This window comes from Arvicola amphibius, chromosome 4 (assembly GCF_903992535.2).
Source record: "Arvicola amphibius chromosome 4, mArvAmp1.2, whole genome shotgun sequence".
Lineage (NCBI taxonomy): Eukaryota > Metazoa > Chordata > Mammalia > Rodentia > Cricetidae > Arvicola > Arvicola amphibius.
This window is the reverse complement of record NC_052050.1, coordinates 104218573-104236628: the sequence shown is the minus strand read 5'-3', so window position 1 is coordinate 104236628 and position 18056 is coordinate 104218573. Positions and strand designations below refer to the sequence as shown.

Here is an 18056-nt window from a genome sequence, read left to right as displayed (position 1 = left end):
GTATATGAGAGCAGAAAGAGTAGGCTGAGCACTAGTAAGTATGCATTTATTCTTTGTGCTCTTGACTGTGGCTGTGACTAGCTACTTTAAGTTACTGTAACCTGGAACTAAAAACCAAAATAACCCTTCTCCCTTTGCTTGCTTTGCTGAGGGAACATTTTTATGGTAGCTAGAAACAAAGCTAAGGCAGAAGTGAGACTGCACTGTGCATGTCATGCGAACTCACATACCTTGTGAGTGCCAGACAACAAACGCCCCATTCCTTCCCAAGTCTGGGGAGTCACAGGGATGAGAGTGGGAATAGTCTCCTGTTAGCCACCCCACGTCCCAGGTGCCCACACACTTTTGGTCCAGTGTCAATGAGTTATCCTGAGGCAGATCCTTCAGGCAAAGAGCCAGGCAGTAGGCTCAGGGACACTTGAGCCAATTATACCTCAGTGAAAAGCTGGGTGGGTGGGGCTGGACATGGACCTCCTGAGAGGCCGGAGCTCAGAATAAATTCGTACCACTCTGCCCAGTTGTCTTGTGCCAGACAGACTTCCACAGAACATGAAAGTCAATGAGTTCTCATTCAAATGAGCTCAATAGATAACTTTTAAAAAGATTGTGTGTTGTGGTGTGCACCTGTCTCAGTAGTAGACTGAGGTAGAAGGGACTCCAGGGCAGTCCTCGCTACAGAGCTAGAGTCTGCTGGTTCCTTTCAGCTCCACAGCATACTGCCTTCCAGACCACAGAGCAGATGTCACAACGAATCTAAACCTCAGGCTTGAGTATCAGCTCATGGGCAGGTCCGCTAGTATACAGCCCTCTTTAGTTCCCACTCCTCACACCTCGGGACTCCTGTTCCCTACTGCTCCCTCATCATAAAAGGCATCCCAAGAACACATCCAATATAAACCTTTGTGAGCCACGAGCCAGCAAATGCCATCTGCCACGGAACAATGTAAATGCTAGATTGTCTATAAGACACACTAGAGAAAGAGACCAGCTATGCCTGCTCAGATACCACTCAAAAACATACCCATGAAGAGAAACTCCCAGCCTAGCCTGGTGTGGTAGTGCACACCTTTAATCCTAGCACTCAGGAGGTAGAGGCGGGAGAATCTCTTGAGTTCCAGGACAGCCAAGGGTACAACAGTAAGACCTTGTCTCAAAATAAAAAACATAAAGGAAAAAAAAGAAATCCTTACACATGGAGTCCTGTGCCTTCACCTGCCCGGGCCATGGCCAAGGTGAGCCTTTCTAAGGAGCTGACTTTAAAACATCCATCACAGGCTAACGTTCTGAACACCTGGTCCCTTTAAGTGGTGATACTCTGGAAGGAGCCTTCAGAAGTGTCCACCAGAGGCCCTCTGAGGGACACAGTCTGGCCCCTGACCCAAGTGCTCTCGGCTTCCTAGCCAGAGGAGATATCAGGATCCGCTGCCGACACACCAGCCAATACAAACCCTCCCTCCCACCTGTCTATTGTCTGCATGTGCACACAGAGCCTTACCTGAAGGCCTGATTCTCGCGGTTGTTCTGGAGGGCGATGGTCTCCACCTCAGGACCCCCGTCTGCTATGAACCTGGCTAACTTTTCTGCAAGGTTCTTGGCCTCTTCATCCTCTGGGGGTGAAACTTTAAGCAGGCTGTCAGTACTGAGCTCAACTCACCACACCCAACAGCCTAACTCCTGCTAAAGAGCCCCGCAGGAGCGAGTGGGGCTTGTCTTAGGAACAGTGCAAAGAGAGACAGGCAAACAGGAATTAGATTATTATAGGGACCAAAACCAGAGAAATATCACAACTATACAATCCCACCCCACCCCAAAAGTACAGGGCCCTGGGAGGCTCACCCTCCTTTCCTGGGTAGGACAAAGCAGAAGTCTGCAGCAATTCAAACATGTTTCCACACATCAGACTCCTGCTGTCCACCAGAGCCCTGACCCAGAAACCCAACCCATAAATCTCCTGCTGTTTGTCCCCAGTCTACCTGCTTGGGCGCACCCAAAGCTAAAGCTAACCAGAACTTGTCAGAAAGACAATGGAATGCTCCCTTAGCCCATTTCCATGTTCTAATGAACATCTGGACAGAACCCCAGACCCCATTAGGCACCTGACATGTCACAGTCCTACATCTTAGAGTCAATCCTGGTACTCAGAATTCAGCTGGGCCTGGGGACCAGCAGGTGTGTTGACGCACCCCAAGAGCAACTCCCACTGCCCATGAGGGCACAGGTTTTGACTGCCACATCCCACAGCGCTCTTTTTCTTCCTCCTCCAACCACTTACCTTTCTGAGCAGCTGCCTGTGGCTTTTGGGCTTCCTTCCTGATCTCAGCTACCTTCTTTCTGTAGTACAGGAATTCCCTGCTATTCTTATCATGTAAAAATCTGGAAAGGGGATTTGGAACATTGGAAACAAGTTTCAGTGGTGGATGAAGCTGAGGCTCAAATGCAGAGACCTCAGGAGGGCATATATAAAGTGCCCAAGGTTGGGTGCAGCTCAGCAGCGCAGTGAGACCCTGGAGTCTACCCCCAGCATTCCCTTCCAAATGACAATAATAATCTCCTTTGGAGTTGGGTGTGGTTCAGTAGTACAGGCCTTGCTTAGCACACGAGAGGCCCTGGGTTCTATCCCAAGCTCCAGACAGGTTTCCACCCTCATATACACGACCATAGCAAATGTGTGAGCAGCATGGCATTAGTACTGGTACTCACGTGAAGGCAGGGTTATCCTTGTAGTCCTCCATAGCTACTTTCTCTAGCTCAGGACCTCCTTCCGCCACAAAACGGGCCAGCTTCTCTATCACTCTCCGAGTCTCGGCTCCCTCTGGGGGTGAAACTTTAAGGAGGCTGTCAGTACATGGCTCCAACTCACACACCCAACAGTCACTAGGTACACTTTCTCTATAGACCGCAATGACAAGGGGAGAGGAGCAGGAGATGCAGGCAACTGCTGACAGCCATGTACTTGACTCTGGAGAGAGCTTGGTCTCTACAGTCAGACAAGCTGGTGGGGACAGGTTGTCAGAGCTTTTGGCAGTGATTCATCTCCAGACTACAAGAGGACACTGAGAAACGTAGACAGTCTCTAGTCTGTATATGTATTAATTGTTTTAAGTACTTTTAAGAGTGTTCATATATGAGCGTTTTACCTGCATGTATGAAACTGCACTACTTGTGTGCAGTCCAAGTGGAGGCCAGAAAAGGGTGTTAGATCTCCTGGAACCAGTGTTACAGTCGTGAGACACCATATACGTCCTGGGAATCAAACCCAGATTCTCTGTAAAAAGTAGCTATACTCTTAACCATTAACCATTATCAGCCTCTACAGTCCAAATCTTTTAACTTGACAGTTTTCAATATAAAAACTATCAGTTCCTTTGCATTCTTGGTCCCTAAACCCCACTCCCAGGATTTTGTTTTATTTTTAGTTTTTCTGATACAGGGTTTCTCTGTTTAGCCCCGGCTGTCCTGAAAAGATATGTAGACCAGGCTAGCCTCGAACTGCCTGCCTCTGTCTCTAGACTGCTGGGATTAGAGGTGCATGCCACCATGTCCAGCTGTTCCTTTTTTCTTTTCTTTAGATTTTATTTTTATTTTATGAGCACTGGTGTTTTGCCTACCTGTATATCTGTGTGAGGGTGCCAGATACCCTGGAACTGGAGTTACAGACAGTTGTGAGCTGCCATGATGGTGCTGGGAATTGACCCTAGGTCCTTTGGAAGGACCTCTGGAAGTACTCTCTCCAGCCCCTGCCCCAACTGCTCCTTTTCATTCTTAAAAGATGACAAATTCTCTTGTATGTGTATGCAGGTGCAGATGAATGCAGGTAGATGTCTTCAGAACTGTCCACCTTTCTTCTTTGTCTTTTTAAAGATTTCCTTATTTTATGTTTTATTGCTGTTTGGTTTTTGTTGTTGTTTGTTTGTTTTTTTGAGACAAGGTTTCTCTGTGTAGCCCTGGCTGTCCTAAAAAGGTCTGTAGAACAGGCTAGCCTTGAATTCAGAGATCCACCTGCCTCTGCCTCCCAAGTGCTGGGATTAAGTAAAGGTGTGCATTGGGCTGGAGAGATGGCTCAGTGGTTAAGAGCACTGGCTGTTCTTCCAGAGGACCCAAGTTCAATTCCCAGCAACCATGCGATGGCTCACAACCATCTATAATGAAATCTGATGCCTTCTTCTGGCCTTCAGGGACATATACAGGCAGAACACTATATATAATTAATGGATCTTTAAAAAGAAATGGGAAAAAAAAGTGTGTATCATCACTGCTGGCTTTATGTTTTTAAGTGTTTTGCGAACATGTATATCTGTGTGCTATGTATACAGCTGTTACAAATGGTTGTGAGACACCATGTGGGTACTGGGAACCAAACTTAGGTCCTCCAAAAGAGCAGCAAGTGCTCTTAACTGCTGAGCCATCTTGCCAACATCTCTGATTCAGGGTCTCTCTGGAGCTTGCCAAGTCCACCAGGTTGGCTGGCTAGGGAGTTCTACCTGTCCCCACATCCCCAGCACTGGCTTACAGAATGTGTCACCACATCCAGCATTTTCTTTTTCCTCTTCAGTGTGGGATTTTTGATCAAACTTAGGGTCTCCATGCTTAGGAGCCATAAGGATACCACGTACTTTCCTGACTGAGCTATCTTTCTAGCTCTAATAATTCTCCTTTAAAAAACTATCACACAATCTGAACTAACACTGGGTGGACTTCAGTTCATTGTCTTGAAGTTGGCTCCCAAGCACTCTAGACATGATCTCTGGTGTTTCTGATGGACTGGCAGGTGATCCCATAGTCTCTTGAACCTTATGCACTCACAACCATATTTCCAAGTGGTCTGAATTTGTGTTGTTGGAAAAGTGTACGGCATCCTGCCTTCCGGGCACTAGCACACCCACTTCCTCATGCTCAATCATTCAATCATTATATCAGAGATACAATGTTAAGTTTGTGTGTGTGTCTGTCCCCCAATAGGGTTTCTCTGTGTAGCCTTGGCTGTTCTGGAACTCACTCTGTAAACCAGGCTGGCCACAAACTGACGGAGATCTGCCTGCCTCTGCCTCCCAAGGGCTGGATTAAAGGTGCCCACCACCACTGCTAGTTCTTTTTTCAAGCACGCTGACCCTGGACTAATTTAAGCCTAGCCTTAAATTCCTTATCCTTTTGCTTCAACCTGCTGAATGCTAGGATGACAGACATGTATCACCATACCCCAGTTTATGCAGTGCTGGGAATGAAACCCAGGGAATCTACACACGCTAGGCAAGTACTTTATCAACCGAACCACACCCCCAGCCTGAGACTATCTCTTTACAGTTGGATTAGCTGCCTGTCTGAGGCAGGAACTTGCTTTTGTATTTCTCCCTGGCCTAGTCCTGAGGCTGAGTCTGTTAGTCATTGTATTGTCATGTCCTTTTATGAATGTCACAAAACAACAGTGCAAGGAAAATACTGCACTGGTGATGTCTGGCCATTAGAGCTTCACTTTCCTCTCACATGCACAGTAAGACTCCCACCTGATCACTATGTACACAAGTGTAAGGCCACATCAGTTGATGCCCAAAACAGGTGCTAAGGCCTTGAGATGAGCTGGGCCCCTTGTGAGGCATTAACATAGCAACATGCCAAGGACTTAAAACCTAAGAAGGCATGCCTCCAACCTACTCTGGTGACCCTCATTCAGAACAGTCTAACACGGCATAGCTAAATGATCCTTTTGATCTATGTCAGGGTGACAGGGTGTGCAGCCAGTTCTCCACAGGATCCTGCTGTCACAGAGCCTTGTTCTGAATGATATAGAGATGAGTCACTAGAAGAGAATGCCACTGTCAGCCTGAAACCAGACTACCTTCCCCATATGAGAGCACATCCTCCAATCTTTACATTCTGACCCTCTGGCCCAAAATGTAGACACAGTCACGAAGCTTCTGGCTCAGTTGACATGAGGCCCTGTCAAGGAAAACCTTGTATGATGAGCTGTGATACTGTTCTCAGAATGGAGCTAGTGTCCTTGGCAGGATTCATCCAAGACTTCCCAGGATGACTCTGTTCAAACCCCAATCACAGCACCTTGAGCCAGGCTCTGGCCACACCTTCCATGACAGTGGTAGGAGGAGCCATGGCCATCCCACAACTTACCTTTGATCTCCAGCCATTGCTCATAGTCCTCCTCTTCATCATCATCATCATCAGGGGATTGGAAAACACTTGGGCGGTGTGCAACAGGCAACTGCTTGGCATGTGAGTAGTTCTTCACAGGGCCCAGTGGACTGCCCAGCCCCAGGCCTGTCCGCTTGCTGAGTAGGAGGGGTCTCTTCAAGGTGCTGGGTGTTGGCATGCTGGGAGGGGCACTGGGGAGAATATCTGGGCCAATACAAGAGAAAAACACACATTGGAGATCTGCAGAGGGCAATGCTATGGACACACACAGAAAGTATCATCATGGCTACAGTCATCTTCGAGCATGCCATGGTTGTACAGATGCACTAGACCTGTCTAGGCCAGAGAAAGTGGACTGAGGCACAGGAGAGAGGACATTGAGGGTATCTAGCTGCAAGAGGACAAGCCAGGGCTTGGCAGGTGGCAGCTCTTGCTGGATGTGCCTCTGTACACCACAACCAGAATGGAGAGCAGTGAGACACCAGCCTCCACATTCCAGGTCACAGCCACCTAAACCTGAGGGTAAAGGACTTCAACAATGTGTCCTCCTCTGACAACGGCTGATTTACAGTCTCTTTCAGTAACAATGAGCTCCAATTGGGCTGTGTGGCTTCCTTATATCTGGATTTTCACCTACTGGGGCAAGCTGAAAGATATGCTAGGGTACACATGGCCCTTCTCCTAAGACCCCACATGTGAACAGGACCAGGGGTTGAAGACCTGTAATCCCAGCAACTCTTGAGACAGTGGTGAAAGGGGAATTCAAGATCAGCCTGGGATACATAATGAGTTCAAAGGCAGCCTGAGCAACTAAGTCTTGTCTCAAAATGAAAAGCTAAAACAGGGCTCTTCTGTGTGGCAAAGCACTTGCTGAGCATGCACAAGGATCCCGGCTTGATCCCCAGCACTGCAAAATAATCATCATAATCCCATGGGTACAATTAAACCCATGACAAGGCAGGGAACCAAGCTCCTTGGGGAGCAGCACTGTAGCACAACTGGGCACGTGGGCTACGCACTGGAGGCTCCACATTTTAGCTTACTGTCCTAAGTGTAAAACAGGGGTTCCTGACTATGTGATACTTCAGAAGCTGAACTCAGCCTGAGATCTGTAGGTACCCTCTGAGTCTAAAGAGAACCCTCTCTCACCAAACACAAACAGTACCACACTGCTGAGACCAGGACGACCAAGACTGTCAGACACGCCAATTGCTGCTGGTGGTGTGCACTCGGGGAGGCAGAGACAGGCTCTGTGAGTTCAAGGCCAGCCTGGTCTACAGAGTGAGTTCCAGGACAGGCTCCTAAGCTACAGAGAAACCCTGTCTTGGACCCCGCCCCCCCCCCAAAAAAAGACTGTTGACTGTTAGACACATCCTATCAGAGGTGGGTTCCTGTGAGATCGTGGATGGGTGGGGGTTATGCCACAATTTCCTCCATGTTTTTCATTACAAAAAAAAAAAAAAAAAGATCAGGAGCTTGAGGGATAGCCCAGCAGTTAAGATCACTGATTGATCTTGTAGAGAACCTGGGTTCAGTTCCCAATACCCTTATCAGTGATCCTCTGGCTTCCAAGGGCTTCTATAACCACAAGATGCACGTGAACTCTTACAAGCCCACATAAATATGAACTAAAAGTCAAATCTAAAAGTCTTAATGAAGTGAAAGACGCCAGGCAGTGCACCTTTTATTACAGCAGTCAGGAGGTAGAGGCCAGGACATCTTTGTAAGTCTAAGTCGAGCCTGGGCTACATAGTAAGTAAGCAAGGCTAACATATTGAGATTTGCCTTTTTTGTTATTGTTATCTATTTATTTCACATTTTTTATATCTTTGAGTGTTTTGTCTGCCACATATCTATGAACCATGTGCATGTCTGTTATCCCCACGATAACGGTGTGTTAGACACCCTGGAGCCTGAGTGGTTGTGGGCCACCACTGTGGTGGTGGGAAATGAACTTTGGTCCTCTGCAAGGACAGCAAGTGCTCTTAAGAGCAATTTAAAAAAGAGATCAGAAGGCAGGGCGGTAGTGGCTCATTTCTTTAATTCCAGCACTCTGGAGGCAGAGGCAGGCTGATCTGATAACAAGATCAGCCTGATCTACAGAGTGAGTTTCAGGATAGCCATGGCCACACAGAGAGAACCTGTCTTGAAAAATAAAAACAAACAAAAAGATCAGATCAGAAGTAAAAACAATGGGATACCAAGCCTATGGATTCAGGTACGATACAAGTTTTGTCAACTTTCAAAGAGACATACTGCAGGAGGGGTGACAAGGATCTTCTACCTACAGGCAATTATAAAGGAAGATGAGCGATACGGCAAGGCACTGGCCTGTAGGGTACCAAGTGCAGGAAGCACTGGCTAGAGATGGCACTCAATAAACTCCTGTGAACATGTAATTATTAGGTGATTTGGTCACTTCTGGATGCCTCCTTGTCCTGCACCATCCACAGCAGGCCTAAATGTGTCATCTTCTGACATAACTTGGATATCTCAAGCCAGTCTGAGGCTGGAGTACAAATGACCCTCACCCGACTGGGAATCCACTAAGTCCATTATACGACATGCAGAAACCCTACCATCTTGTGGCAGCCTGTCTGCCATCCCACAGGAGAACACTGAGGGCACTTAATGGTCCAAGGTGGGACCAGTCATCCCTGTAATGTTTCAGGGAACCTGGGGGACAGAGGCTGGGGTGAGAGGGCTAGCTGTACTCACCTGTGTTTGCCTGTGCCTTCTGCAACTTCAGAAACTGCTGCAAGAAGCTGCCATCGTTGGCAAACTTGTTGGAGATACAGGAGTTATGTGCATTGGCAATTCTAGAACCAAAGCATGGGTGAGAGTGAGCTATAGAGGAAATAGAGTGCCAAGGACAGGGCTAACGCACTGACATTCCTGGCCCTACACCCATCGTGTATTCTTCTGCTGAAGAGAGCCAGACTGCAGCCCCAAAGATGTTGGGGGACAATGGTTATGTGCAGAGAGCACTCATGTATATAATAGGCCGACACCACTTTTGCCTTGGTGAAAATAAGAATGCATACATTTGGGTTATCTTGGCTTGAATTCCAGCCCTGTGGTCCTAGTGGGCCTCATCAATATGCTCTTTTTCTGCACGGCATATGTCCTGCTGGATTAATTACAACCTGGCTTATTGTTCATCATGTATTATAGCTAACTCTAAAGCAGGAAGTGAAGTGCGTGCATCTTGTGACTTTAGTTTTTTTGAGACAGGGTCTCTTTGTCTAACAGCCCTGATTGTCCTGGAACTCCCTCTGTAGACCAAGTTGGCCTCAAACTTGGATCCACCTGGCTCTGCCTGTTGAGTGCTGGGATTAAAGGTGTGTACCAAGGTGGGCAGTGGTGGCGCACGCCTTTAATCCCAGAACTCGGGAAGCAGAGGCAGGTGGATCTCTGTGAGTTTGAGGCCAGCTTGGTCTACAGACCAAGTTCCAGGACTGGCTCCATATCTACTGAGAAACCCTGTCTCAAAATCTCAAAAAGAAAAAAACAAAAAACAAAAAAAGATGTGTACAACCATGCCCAGTTTTGTGGTTTTGTCTGCTTTTGTGACAAGGACATAGTAGGCCTTTAATTCCTGATTTTCTCGACTGTTCCTCCAAATATAAAGACTGCAGATAACTACCACTAAACCTGACTATTTTTTCCCCCTTAAAACTGTGTCTCACTATTCCGGGTGGGCCCAGAACTCACTATATAGCCCAGGCTGGCGATAATCGTGCAAAGATCTCTTTCCTCCTTCTTTGAAGCTGGGATTTGTACAATTTGTAACTGGCACTAGTGTGTATGGCCCACATATGCATACTCTGGCAGAAGCTTCGATAGGTCACACAATCACAGGTAACACCCACAGCAAATGTCTGGTGAGAACTGAAGGCATCTGCTATATATTGAGCTGTAGTAGCTTGCTCCTTATCGCTGTTTGAGAGACTGTGTCATTCTGTTGTCTCCCTGTCTCAGTCGCCTGAGTGCTGGGATTTCATGCAGAAACATCTACCTGGCAAACAAACCAACAACAACAACAAAAAAACCAACAAAACTTTTCTGTGTCTTTTTTTTCTCTTCAAGATAAGGTTTCCATGTAGCTTTGGAGCCTGTCCTGGAACTAGCTCTTGTAGACCAGGCTGGCCTCGAACTCACAGAGATCTGTCTGCCTCTGCCTCCTGAGTGCTGGGATTAAAGGCATGAGCCACCATCGCCCAGCTTTCTGTGTCTTCTTTAGGCAGGTGCAACAGCTGTACCTTGTGATCCTGCTTCTTGGAGGCTTAGGCAGCAGGATGACCTGAGCCCAGAAGGAAATAATGAACTGCCATCTCAGGATGAAGAAAATTGGAGCTTAGCATAAACATTGTAACAATTAGCTGTTAGAAAAGCACCCCAAGATTTATGTGGCTGTCAGGATTGAATGATATTGGCTTTTGTTTCTTCTATTTCTTTGATTTCATATCATGCACATAAGGCTAAAGAGTTGGCTTAGTGGATAAGAGCATTTGCTATTCTTGCAAATGACCTGGTTTGATTCCCAGCACCCACATGGTAGCTCACATCTATCACTCCAGTTCCAGGAGAGCTGATGTCCCCCTCTTCTGACCTCCACAGGCACTAAGTATGCACATGATATACAAACATAAATGAAGGCAAAACACTCATACACACAAAATAATGTAATATTTTCAGAAAGAATTTAAAATTTATTAAATAGTATTTATTTATTGTATGTGCGTGTATAGTCTGTGTACCATGGCACATGTGGAGGTCAGACAACTTGCAAGATCTAAAAGCTATCAGTGTGTACCAGGAACTGAACTCACATAGGTCACAGGCTTGGCAACAAGCACTTTTACCCACTGAGTCATCTTGTTGGTTCACAGGTTCTTACCAAGTTTAACAATGAAAAGATCCTTGGTTGCTTCTTTGTTTTAATATCAAAACAAAAGCAAAAATTCAAAGCTTTCTGATACACCAGAGAAGCCTCTGCTCAGAAAGCAGTCTCCTGCTTCGTGGTTGAGGCCCTGGAGGACCCCAGTCAGACCCTGGCATTGTCCTCACACTACTCCTGCACCTAGGTAGAACTGCATGGCATCTGCATGGGACACAGTCCTCCCGTGTCCTGTTAATGATCTCTAGATGACTTAGAGTGACTACTGCACAGATGCCATGCAGTCACCTGCCAAAGTGCTGCTTAGTGAATATGCAGAGAAGATAAAACTCAGCTGCTGAGACTGTGTGATCCCAAAACTCAGGAGCGACGCAAGAAAACCTTGTCTCAAAAACTGGGACAGCTCAAGTGAGTGCTTGCCACATAAAAGTGAAGACTGGAGCTCCTTCTCAGAATTCATGTGAAAAGCCAGGAGGAATGGTGTGCAGAGACAGCAGTATCCCTTGGGTTTGTTGAATGCCAATTAGTGAGTTATAGGTCAGTGAGAAGTTTATCTCAAAAACAATTAAGTACGTGGCTTTAATCCCAACACTCAGAAGGCAGAGGCAGGTGGATCTCTGTAAATTCAAGGCCAATCTGGTCTACATAGCAAATTTAGGCCAGCCTGGATTACACAGTAAGACCCTGTCTCAAAATAAAATAAAAGAAGATGCCAGGTGACACTTATGCTTATCTGAAAGAAACCTCGTCTTGAAAAACAAAAAAGACAATCAAAATATAAACAACTCCTTAGGAAAGATACCCAAAGTTGTCCTCTGGCCTACACATGAGTACGTACATGAGCAAGCACACATACATAAATACAAACTAAAATTTAAAATATAAAAAGTACATACATGTTTAGTATACATATGATGCCCCCTCCATTTTTTCCCATTTCCAAAGATGTAACACAGGGCCTCAAGTAGGCTAGGTAAGCACTCTACCACTGAGCCATACCCTAATCTGTGAATAGACTTAATACCACTGAACTATGGTGACACTCGCAATGTAAGGCTTATAGGCTTGTAATCCAAGCACACCCGATCATGAGGGGCTTTTGTTTTCTGAGACAAGTTCTCATACAGACCAGGTTGGCCTTGAATTTAACAGACAGCCAGTCTGTTCCAGTACCCATATGACCTTCAATTTGGGATGTTCCTGCCTTTACCTCTAAAGCTCTGGGTTCACAGTGACAAAGCACTACCCTGGAGCCTCTGCACACTAACCCCCACTTTTACTGTCACACCATCCTGCATCCTGTCGCACTCAGTCTGCTGCCCTAAACCTCAGAATACACTTACTCCCCAGGATGAGGGGGCTGTGGACTGGACGCATGACTCTGCCTGGCTTTCTGTTCCATTCTGGCCTCGATCTCCCTCTTCTTCTGAGCAATGAGCTCTTCCTGGTGGAGGATGTTCATATTCATCTTTCCAGACTTGGGCTGTGCCATCCCGAACCAACGATTAGCCTTTCCTGGGGGAGAGAAAAGACAGGGATCAGAAAACACTTTTGCTGTATTGTCTAACAGCAATGATGGACCAGACTACGCTCAGGGGACTCAAATGGTCACTTGTTCATTTCTTCAACAAACGCTTACAGAATAATCTGCCATGTATATATAGCATTGTGCTAGGCTCTAAACAGAAGTGATGAGGACTCTGTCCAGGTAGGACTCACCTCTGACTTTGAAGGCAAGAGACATAATATGAAAAGTTAGCTGGAAGGTTGGTAGCAGGCTGAGGAAGAAGGCCAGCCTCATCTACACAGTAAAACCCTGCTGCAATGCTGAAAACATAGCTCAGTTTGTGGACTGTGTGCTTAGGATGAATGCCTGGGTGAATGGTACATTCTATAACCTCAGCACTCAGGAGGTTAAGGCAAGAAGAACAGAAGTTCAAGATTGGAGCTGGAAAGTTAAGAGCACTGACTGTTCTTCCAGAGGACCCAGGTTTAGTTCCAGTACCCACATGCAGGCTCACAAACATTATTAACTCCAGTTCCAGGGGATCTGACTCTACTCTGAAAAGAAAAAAAGGAGGATATAGATAAAAAGGTAGACTACTGAATCTACTTTTTAAAAAAAAAGCAACTACCAGTTTTAAATGTTTTATATTGTATTAGACTTTTGTATGATATATACAAATTTTGTATATTGAGATTAATTTTGTTAAAACATACTGAATATACATTTTTACTATACAACACATTTAACAATGTAATGCAAATTTCTAGTCCTTGAAAGTTATTATTACCAACTGCTTAGGATAATAAAGAAATACAGGCTAGTAATTAGCCACCTATTATAATTGAACTTGCAGTACATTAGGTATGTTTTCAAGGTCAAACAAAGATTTTAGAAAAACAGATCATCTTCAAACAGATATACATTTAAGATGTTTTAATAACATTGGCTCCTTTTAGGACAATGAGGCATGTCTGGCAGCAACAATCTACTTCAGAGAAGACAATGGGCATCGAAAAAATGCCACATAGAGTTTTACTTTCTTTGCGGCAAAAGAAAGCCACTAGGCAAGAAAAGGAGGGACAGCCTTAGAATATCCTGCTTCACAGAAAAGTCTGTCAGATATGCTAGGCCTGTAAGCGTAAGATGGATGCCCCAACACTGCATAGGAACTTTTGGTGACTGTCCAAGCAGCCAGCTATATCTGTCATTTCTCACATTTTTTGGAAGTCACTTGTTTGCACTTCCTACTTACTAAGTTATTATTATTTCCTTCTTCAGTCTCTGATAGAGTTGAAGACTAGATAGTTATAGTTTTCCATGTTTACTAGACACAGAAAGCAAGTTATGATAGAAAATAAATACAAGACTGGATTCACCAAGATATGACAGATATCAAGTATTTTCTCTGAATTTGTCAAAAGCAAATGGACTAGACAGTTTGATGATCTTATTGCCTATATACATTGTACTTATCACATAGTTTTTCTATATTAGTTATAGCCTCCTTTTTTATTTTAGACAAAAATGGGAAAAATAGTGATATTTTATTTATGTTTTAATAAGTAAAGATTGGCTAAAGATCAGGAGGGCAAAGCTAAGCCACTAGAGGTTAGGCAGGGGTGGCACACACCTTTAATCCCAGGATTTGGGAAAGATGCAGATGGATCTCTGTGAGTTCAAGGTCACCCTGGGTTACACAAGATCATTGTTGAAAACAAATCCAGGTAGCGTAGGCTCATGCCATTAGTCCCAGCACTAGAGAAAATATAAAGTAAGAGAGGTTTAGTCTGTGGTCTCCCAGCCTTGGTAGTGGTAAAATTTCTCTACTGGTTTGGCTGCTTTGCTTTTCTGATCTTCAGGTTGAATGCCAATATCTGTCTCTGGGTTTTTATTATTCGTGCTACACCTGATACACTATCTTCCACATTGAGACATAGGTTCCTTTTTTTTTTTTTTAAAGATTTATTATGTATACAGTGTTATATGTGCATTCATGCCTGCACACAAGAGAAGGCATTAGATCTCATTATAGATGGTTGTCAGCCACCATGTGGCTGCTGGGAATTAAACTCAGGACCTCTGGAAGAACAGGCAGTGCTTTTAATCTCTGAGCCATCTCTCTAGCCCAAGACATCGGCTCTTGATGCTCACAGCTGTACATTATTCCAGGCTAGGTCCTTTGTAAGCCTCCAAGGAACATCTTGGCTTTGCCTTTTATCTCTTCTGGAAATAGGAGCATAAGAATTACAAAGTGTGTTATAAGGCGGCCATGAATTCTGGACATCAAGTTCAGGTCCTCATGCTTGCATAGTAAGGACTTTACCCAGTGATTCATCTCTTCAGCCCTCCACAGGTAGTTTATTTGAATTTATTTATTTAGTTCTCATATAGTTTAGATTTATCTCAAACTCACTGTACAGCCAAGAATAATGTTGAACTTCTTATCTGTGCCTCAAAAGCAATGGTCTGGGGTGCAGGCTTCAAATCTGTAGCTGTTTAGTGACAGAGTGGTTCCATTCAACCTTTTGGGATGGAGTATCTATTCCATTTTGCTCCCTGAAAATCATACTCTTAAGTGATAAACATCTCTAAATCCTCCTCCATCTCTGTGATTTCAAGGCCAGCCTGGTCTACAGAGTGAATGCCAGGACAGGCTTCAAAGCTACACAGGGAAACCCTGTCTCGAAAAAGCAAAACCAACCAAACAAAAAACAGTGGTTCTCAACCTGTGGATCGCAACCCTTTTGGGGGTCAAATAACCCTTTTACAGGGGTCGCATATCAGGTATTTGCATTATGATTCATAACAGTAGCAAAATTACAGTTATGAAGTAACAACAAAATAATTTTATGGTGGGGAGCCACCACAATATGAAAACCATATTAAAGGGTCACAGCTTTAGTGTTTTGATTACAAGTGTGGGTTACCTCAGCCAACTTTGCTTTTTTGTTATTGTTGTTTATTTTTCGAAACAGGGTTTCTTTGTAGTTTCAGACACTGTCCTGGAACTAGTTCTTGTAGACCAGGCTGGCCTCGAACTCACAGAGATCTGCCTGCCTCTGCTACCCGAGTGCTGGGATTAAAGGAGTGCACCACCACTGCCTGGCAGTGCTTTTTTTCAATAATTTATTTATTTATTATGTATATAGAGTTCTGCCTGCATATATGCCTGTACACCAGAAGAGGGCACCAGATCTCTTTACAGATGGTTGCTGGGAACTGAATTCAAGACCTCTGGAAAAACAGTGCTCTTAACTGCTTCCAGCCCTGGTTTTAATGACCTTGGGGACAGGATGATCATTCTGACATACAGAAAATAAACAGAAAGAAAGATGACCAAGACAAATTGCTGGGTTCAAGCAAAAATGACAGTACCAAATGTGGTACTATACTGCAGCCATACAAAATCAGGAGGTGCATGCTTTCCAGACAAGCAGGGGCTTAGTGAGACTTTGCTTCATTAAACTGGTAGCATAGCCTTTATATCCCAGCGCTGGGGAGGTAGAAGCAGACACATCTATGTGAGTTCAAGGCCAGCCACAGCTATGTAAAGAGACCCTGTCTCAAAACAAAAACAAAAATAGCGTTGTAGTTCAAACGTTCCCAGGGAAATCCTATTTTCCTAATTAAAAAAATTATTTTGAGTTCAAGACCAGCCTGGTGCCTAATTATGAAAGATTGTGAGTCAACACATGTGTGCCAGGAATCAGACTTAGGTCCTATGCAAGAACACTTTTTTTTTTTTTTTTTGGTTTTTCGACAGGATTTCTGTGTCACAGTCCTAGTGGTCCTGGATCTACCTCTGTCTGTTAGAACAGACTGGCCTCAAACTCACAGAGATCTGCCTGCCTCTTCCCTGTATAGACCTGGTTGGTCCTGAATTCCGAGGTCCACCTGCCTCTTCAGGTTTTGGGATTAAAGGTGTACCACTGCTTTTGCCTCTGCCTATTTTGGGACAGAGGAGCTCACAGAACCTTGAGCTCTCTGTTTCAGCGAGGACTCTGCCGTGAAGCCCCAGGAGCCCATAGTGCTGTAGTTCCATCTAGATTTTACACGAGTGCTGAGATGGGAAGCCTGGTCCTCATAACCGGGCAAGCACTTTAACCACTGAGATGTCTCGACAGCCCTTCAGTTGCAAATGTTGAAAGCAAAGCTGACTCCCCAGGCACTATAACAGCTGGCTTCCCTGATTATCTCCATTTCTTTACGACAATCCCAGCCCACTCCAAGGCCTATCCAATTCCTTTGAGGGGAAACCTCTGCCGTCCCATAGAAAACATTTCAAACACCTGTGCTCAAGAGAGGCCTTTCATGGACTTGGAGAGATGGCTCAGTGGTTAAGAGTGCAGGCTGCTTTTGTAGGAGCCTCAAGTTGAAATGCCAACAAACATCCAGGTGGCTTACTATAACTCCAGTTCCGGGGGATCCGAAATTCTCTCTAATCTCCGTGGGAACCCACACGCGTACTCTCACGCACAGACATAAATAAATACAAATAAATAAATAAAACTTAGAGCCTTCCCTGGCCTTCAGTGTATTAGTAGCATCCAAGCCAGACCTCGTCACCAGAACTAGCTCTTTGTGAAATCTGCTCCCCGGGGCTTGGCACACAGGACTGTGGAAGCAGACGGTGAAGGGCCAATGCATCCTGTCCTAGAGGCACAGGGATGCTAGCCCCGTGGAAAAGTGGGCTTCGGTAGCGTGCGAGACCGTGCCCTCCCTGGCTGCCCCGCTGCAATTCTATGAAACGCAGATTTTTGTTTTTCCATAAAGCAGAATCCAAGCCAAAGGGAAGCTGCCACCTGAAGGGGCAGAAAGGCAGTCCTCGGCTGGCCGCTATGGATGGCACCGGCCCGAGAGCAGGCATTGGGAAAGCCCGCGCGGGACCCACCCGGCGCCTAGGCCTCTGGGGAAGACGCATGAGATTCTCCTCAGCCCCAGGTGAGCGGCCAGCAAGCCGAGTCTGGGGTCTTGGGCGACGAAAGGGGTGCACACGCCGTTACCGCAGGTTGCCGAGGGGCTGAGGCAGAGTCAACGTGTCAGGTCTGCGACAGAAAAAAGGTGAAGAGGGGTACGTGAAGCCGCGGGAACCCAGGCGGGGGCCGGAGAGAAGGCGGGGGCTGTTACCTGCAACATCCCGGTTGTCCATCTTGAGACTCATCCAATCCCACAATGCTCCGGCGCCACCGGAGAGGAGGGAGACTCAGTTATAGTGCGCTTGGTCTGATGGGAAATGTAGTCTTCCTCCGTCGATCACGTCCAACCCCTTCTAGGACACCAAGAATCTTCTCTACAAAAACTCCGACGTCAATTCATGAAGGTGTGTCACTCTCAGTCGCGATGATGCAGAGGCGTCGTCCGCTCCTCAGACTCTCCCTCAGTCGCAGCCACTGCGAATGTAGACTGTGAATCCCAGAATACCTTGCGCAGAAGTTCTCGCGAGAACCGCGAGGATAGCTAGGCCCCGCCCCTCGAGATGCTTCCGCCTCTCTGTGGAGGCGGCTT

The 18056-nt window shown here is 45.9% G+C and overlaps 1 protein-coding gene across 2 annotated transcripts in view; it reads right to left on the bottom strand.

The window, feature by feature from the left end:
• Positions 1-17928, bottom strand: part of Sugp1 (SURP and G-patch domain containing 1) — a 33272-nt gene extending 15344 nt beyond the window's left edge. Inside the window, exons 1-8 of one of the 2 annotated variants that reach the window (XM_038328045.1) lie at positions 17679-17927; positions 14182-14306; positions 12388-12559; positions 8863-8963; positions 6124-6348; positions 2701-2824; positions 2273-2373; positions 1496-1619 (exon numbers count right to left, since the gene is read on the bottom strand). In XM_038328045.1, the coding sequence (XP_038183973.1) occupies positions 1496-1619; positions 2273-2373; positions 2701-2824; positions 6124-6348; positions 8863-8963; positions 12388-12536 (824 nt within the window). In that variant the 5' untranslated portion in view covers positions 12537-12559; positions 14182-14306; positions 17679-17927. Of the gene's footprint in view, positions 1-1495; positions 1620-2272; positions 2374-2700; positions 2825-6123; positions 6349-8862; positions 8964-12387; positions 12560-14181; positions 14307-17678 lie in introns of both variants that reach the window. The other variant, XM_038328044.1, reaches the window with a different exon arrangement.
• Between the last annotated feature and the right edge of the window lie 128 nt (positions 17929-18056).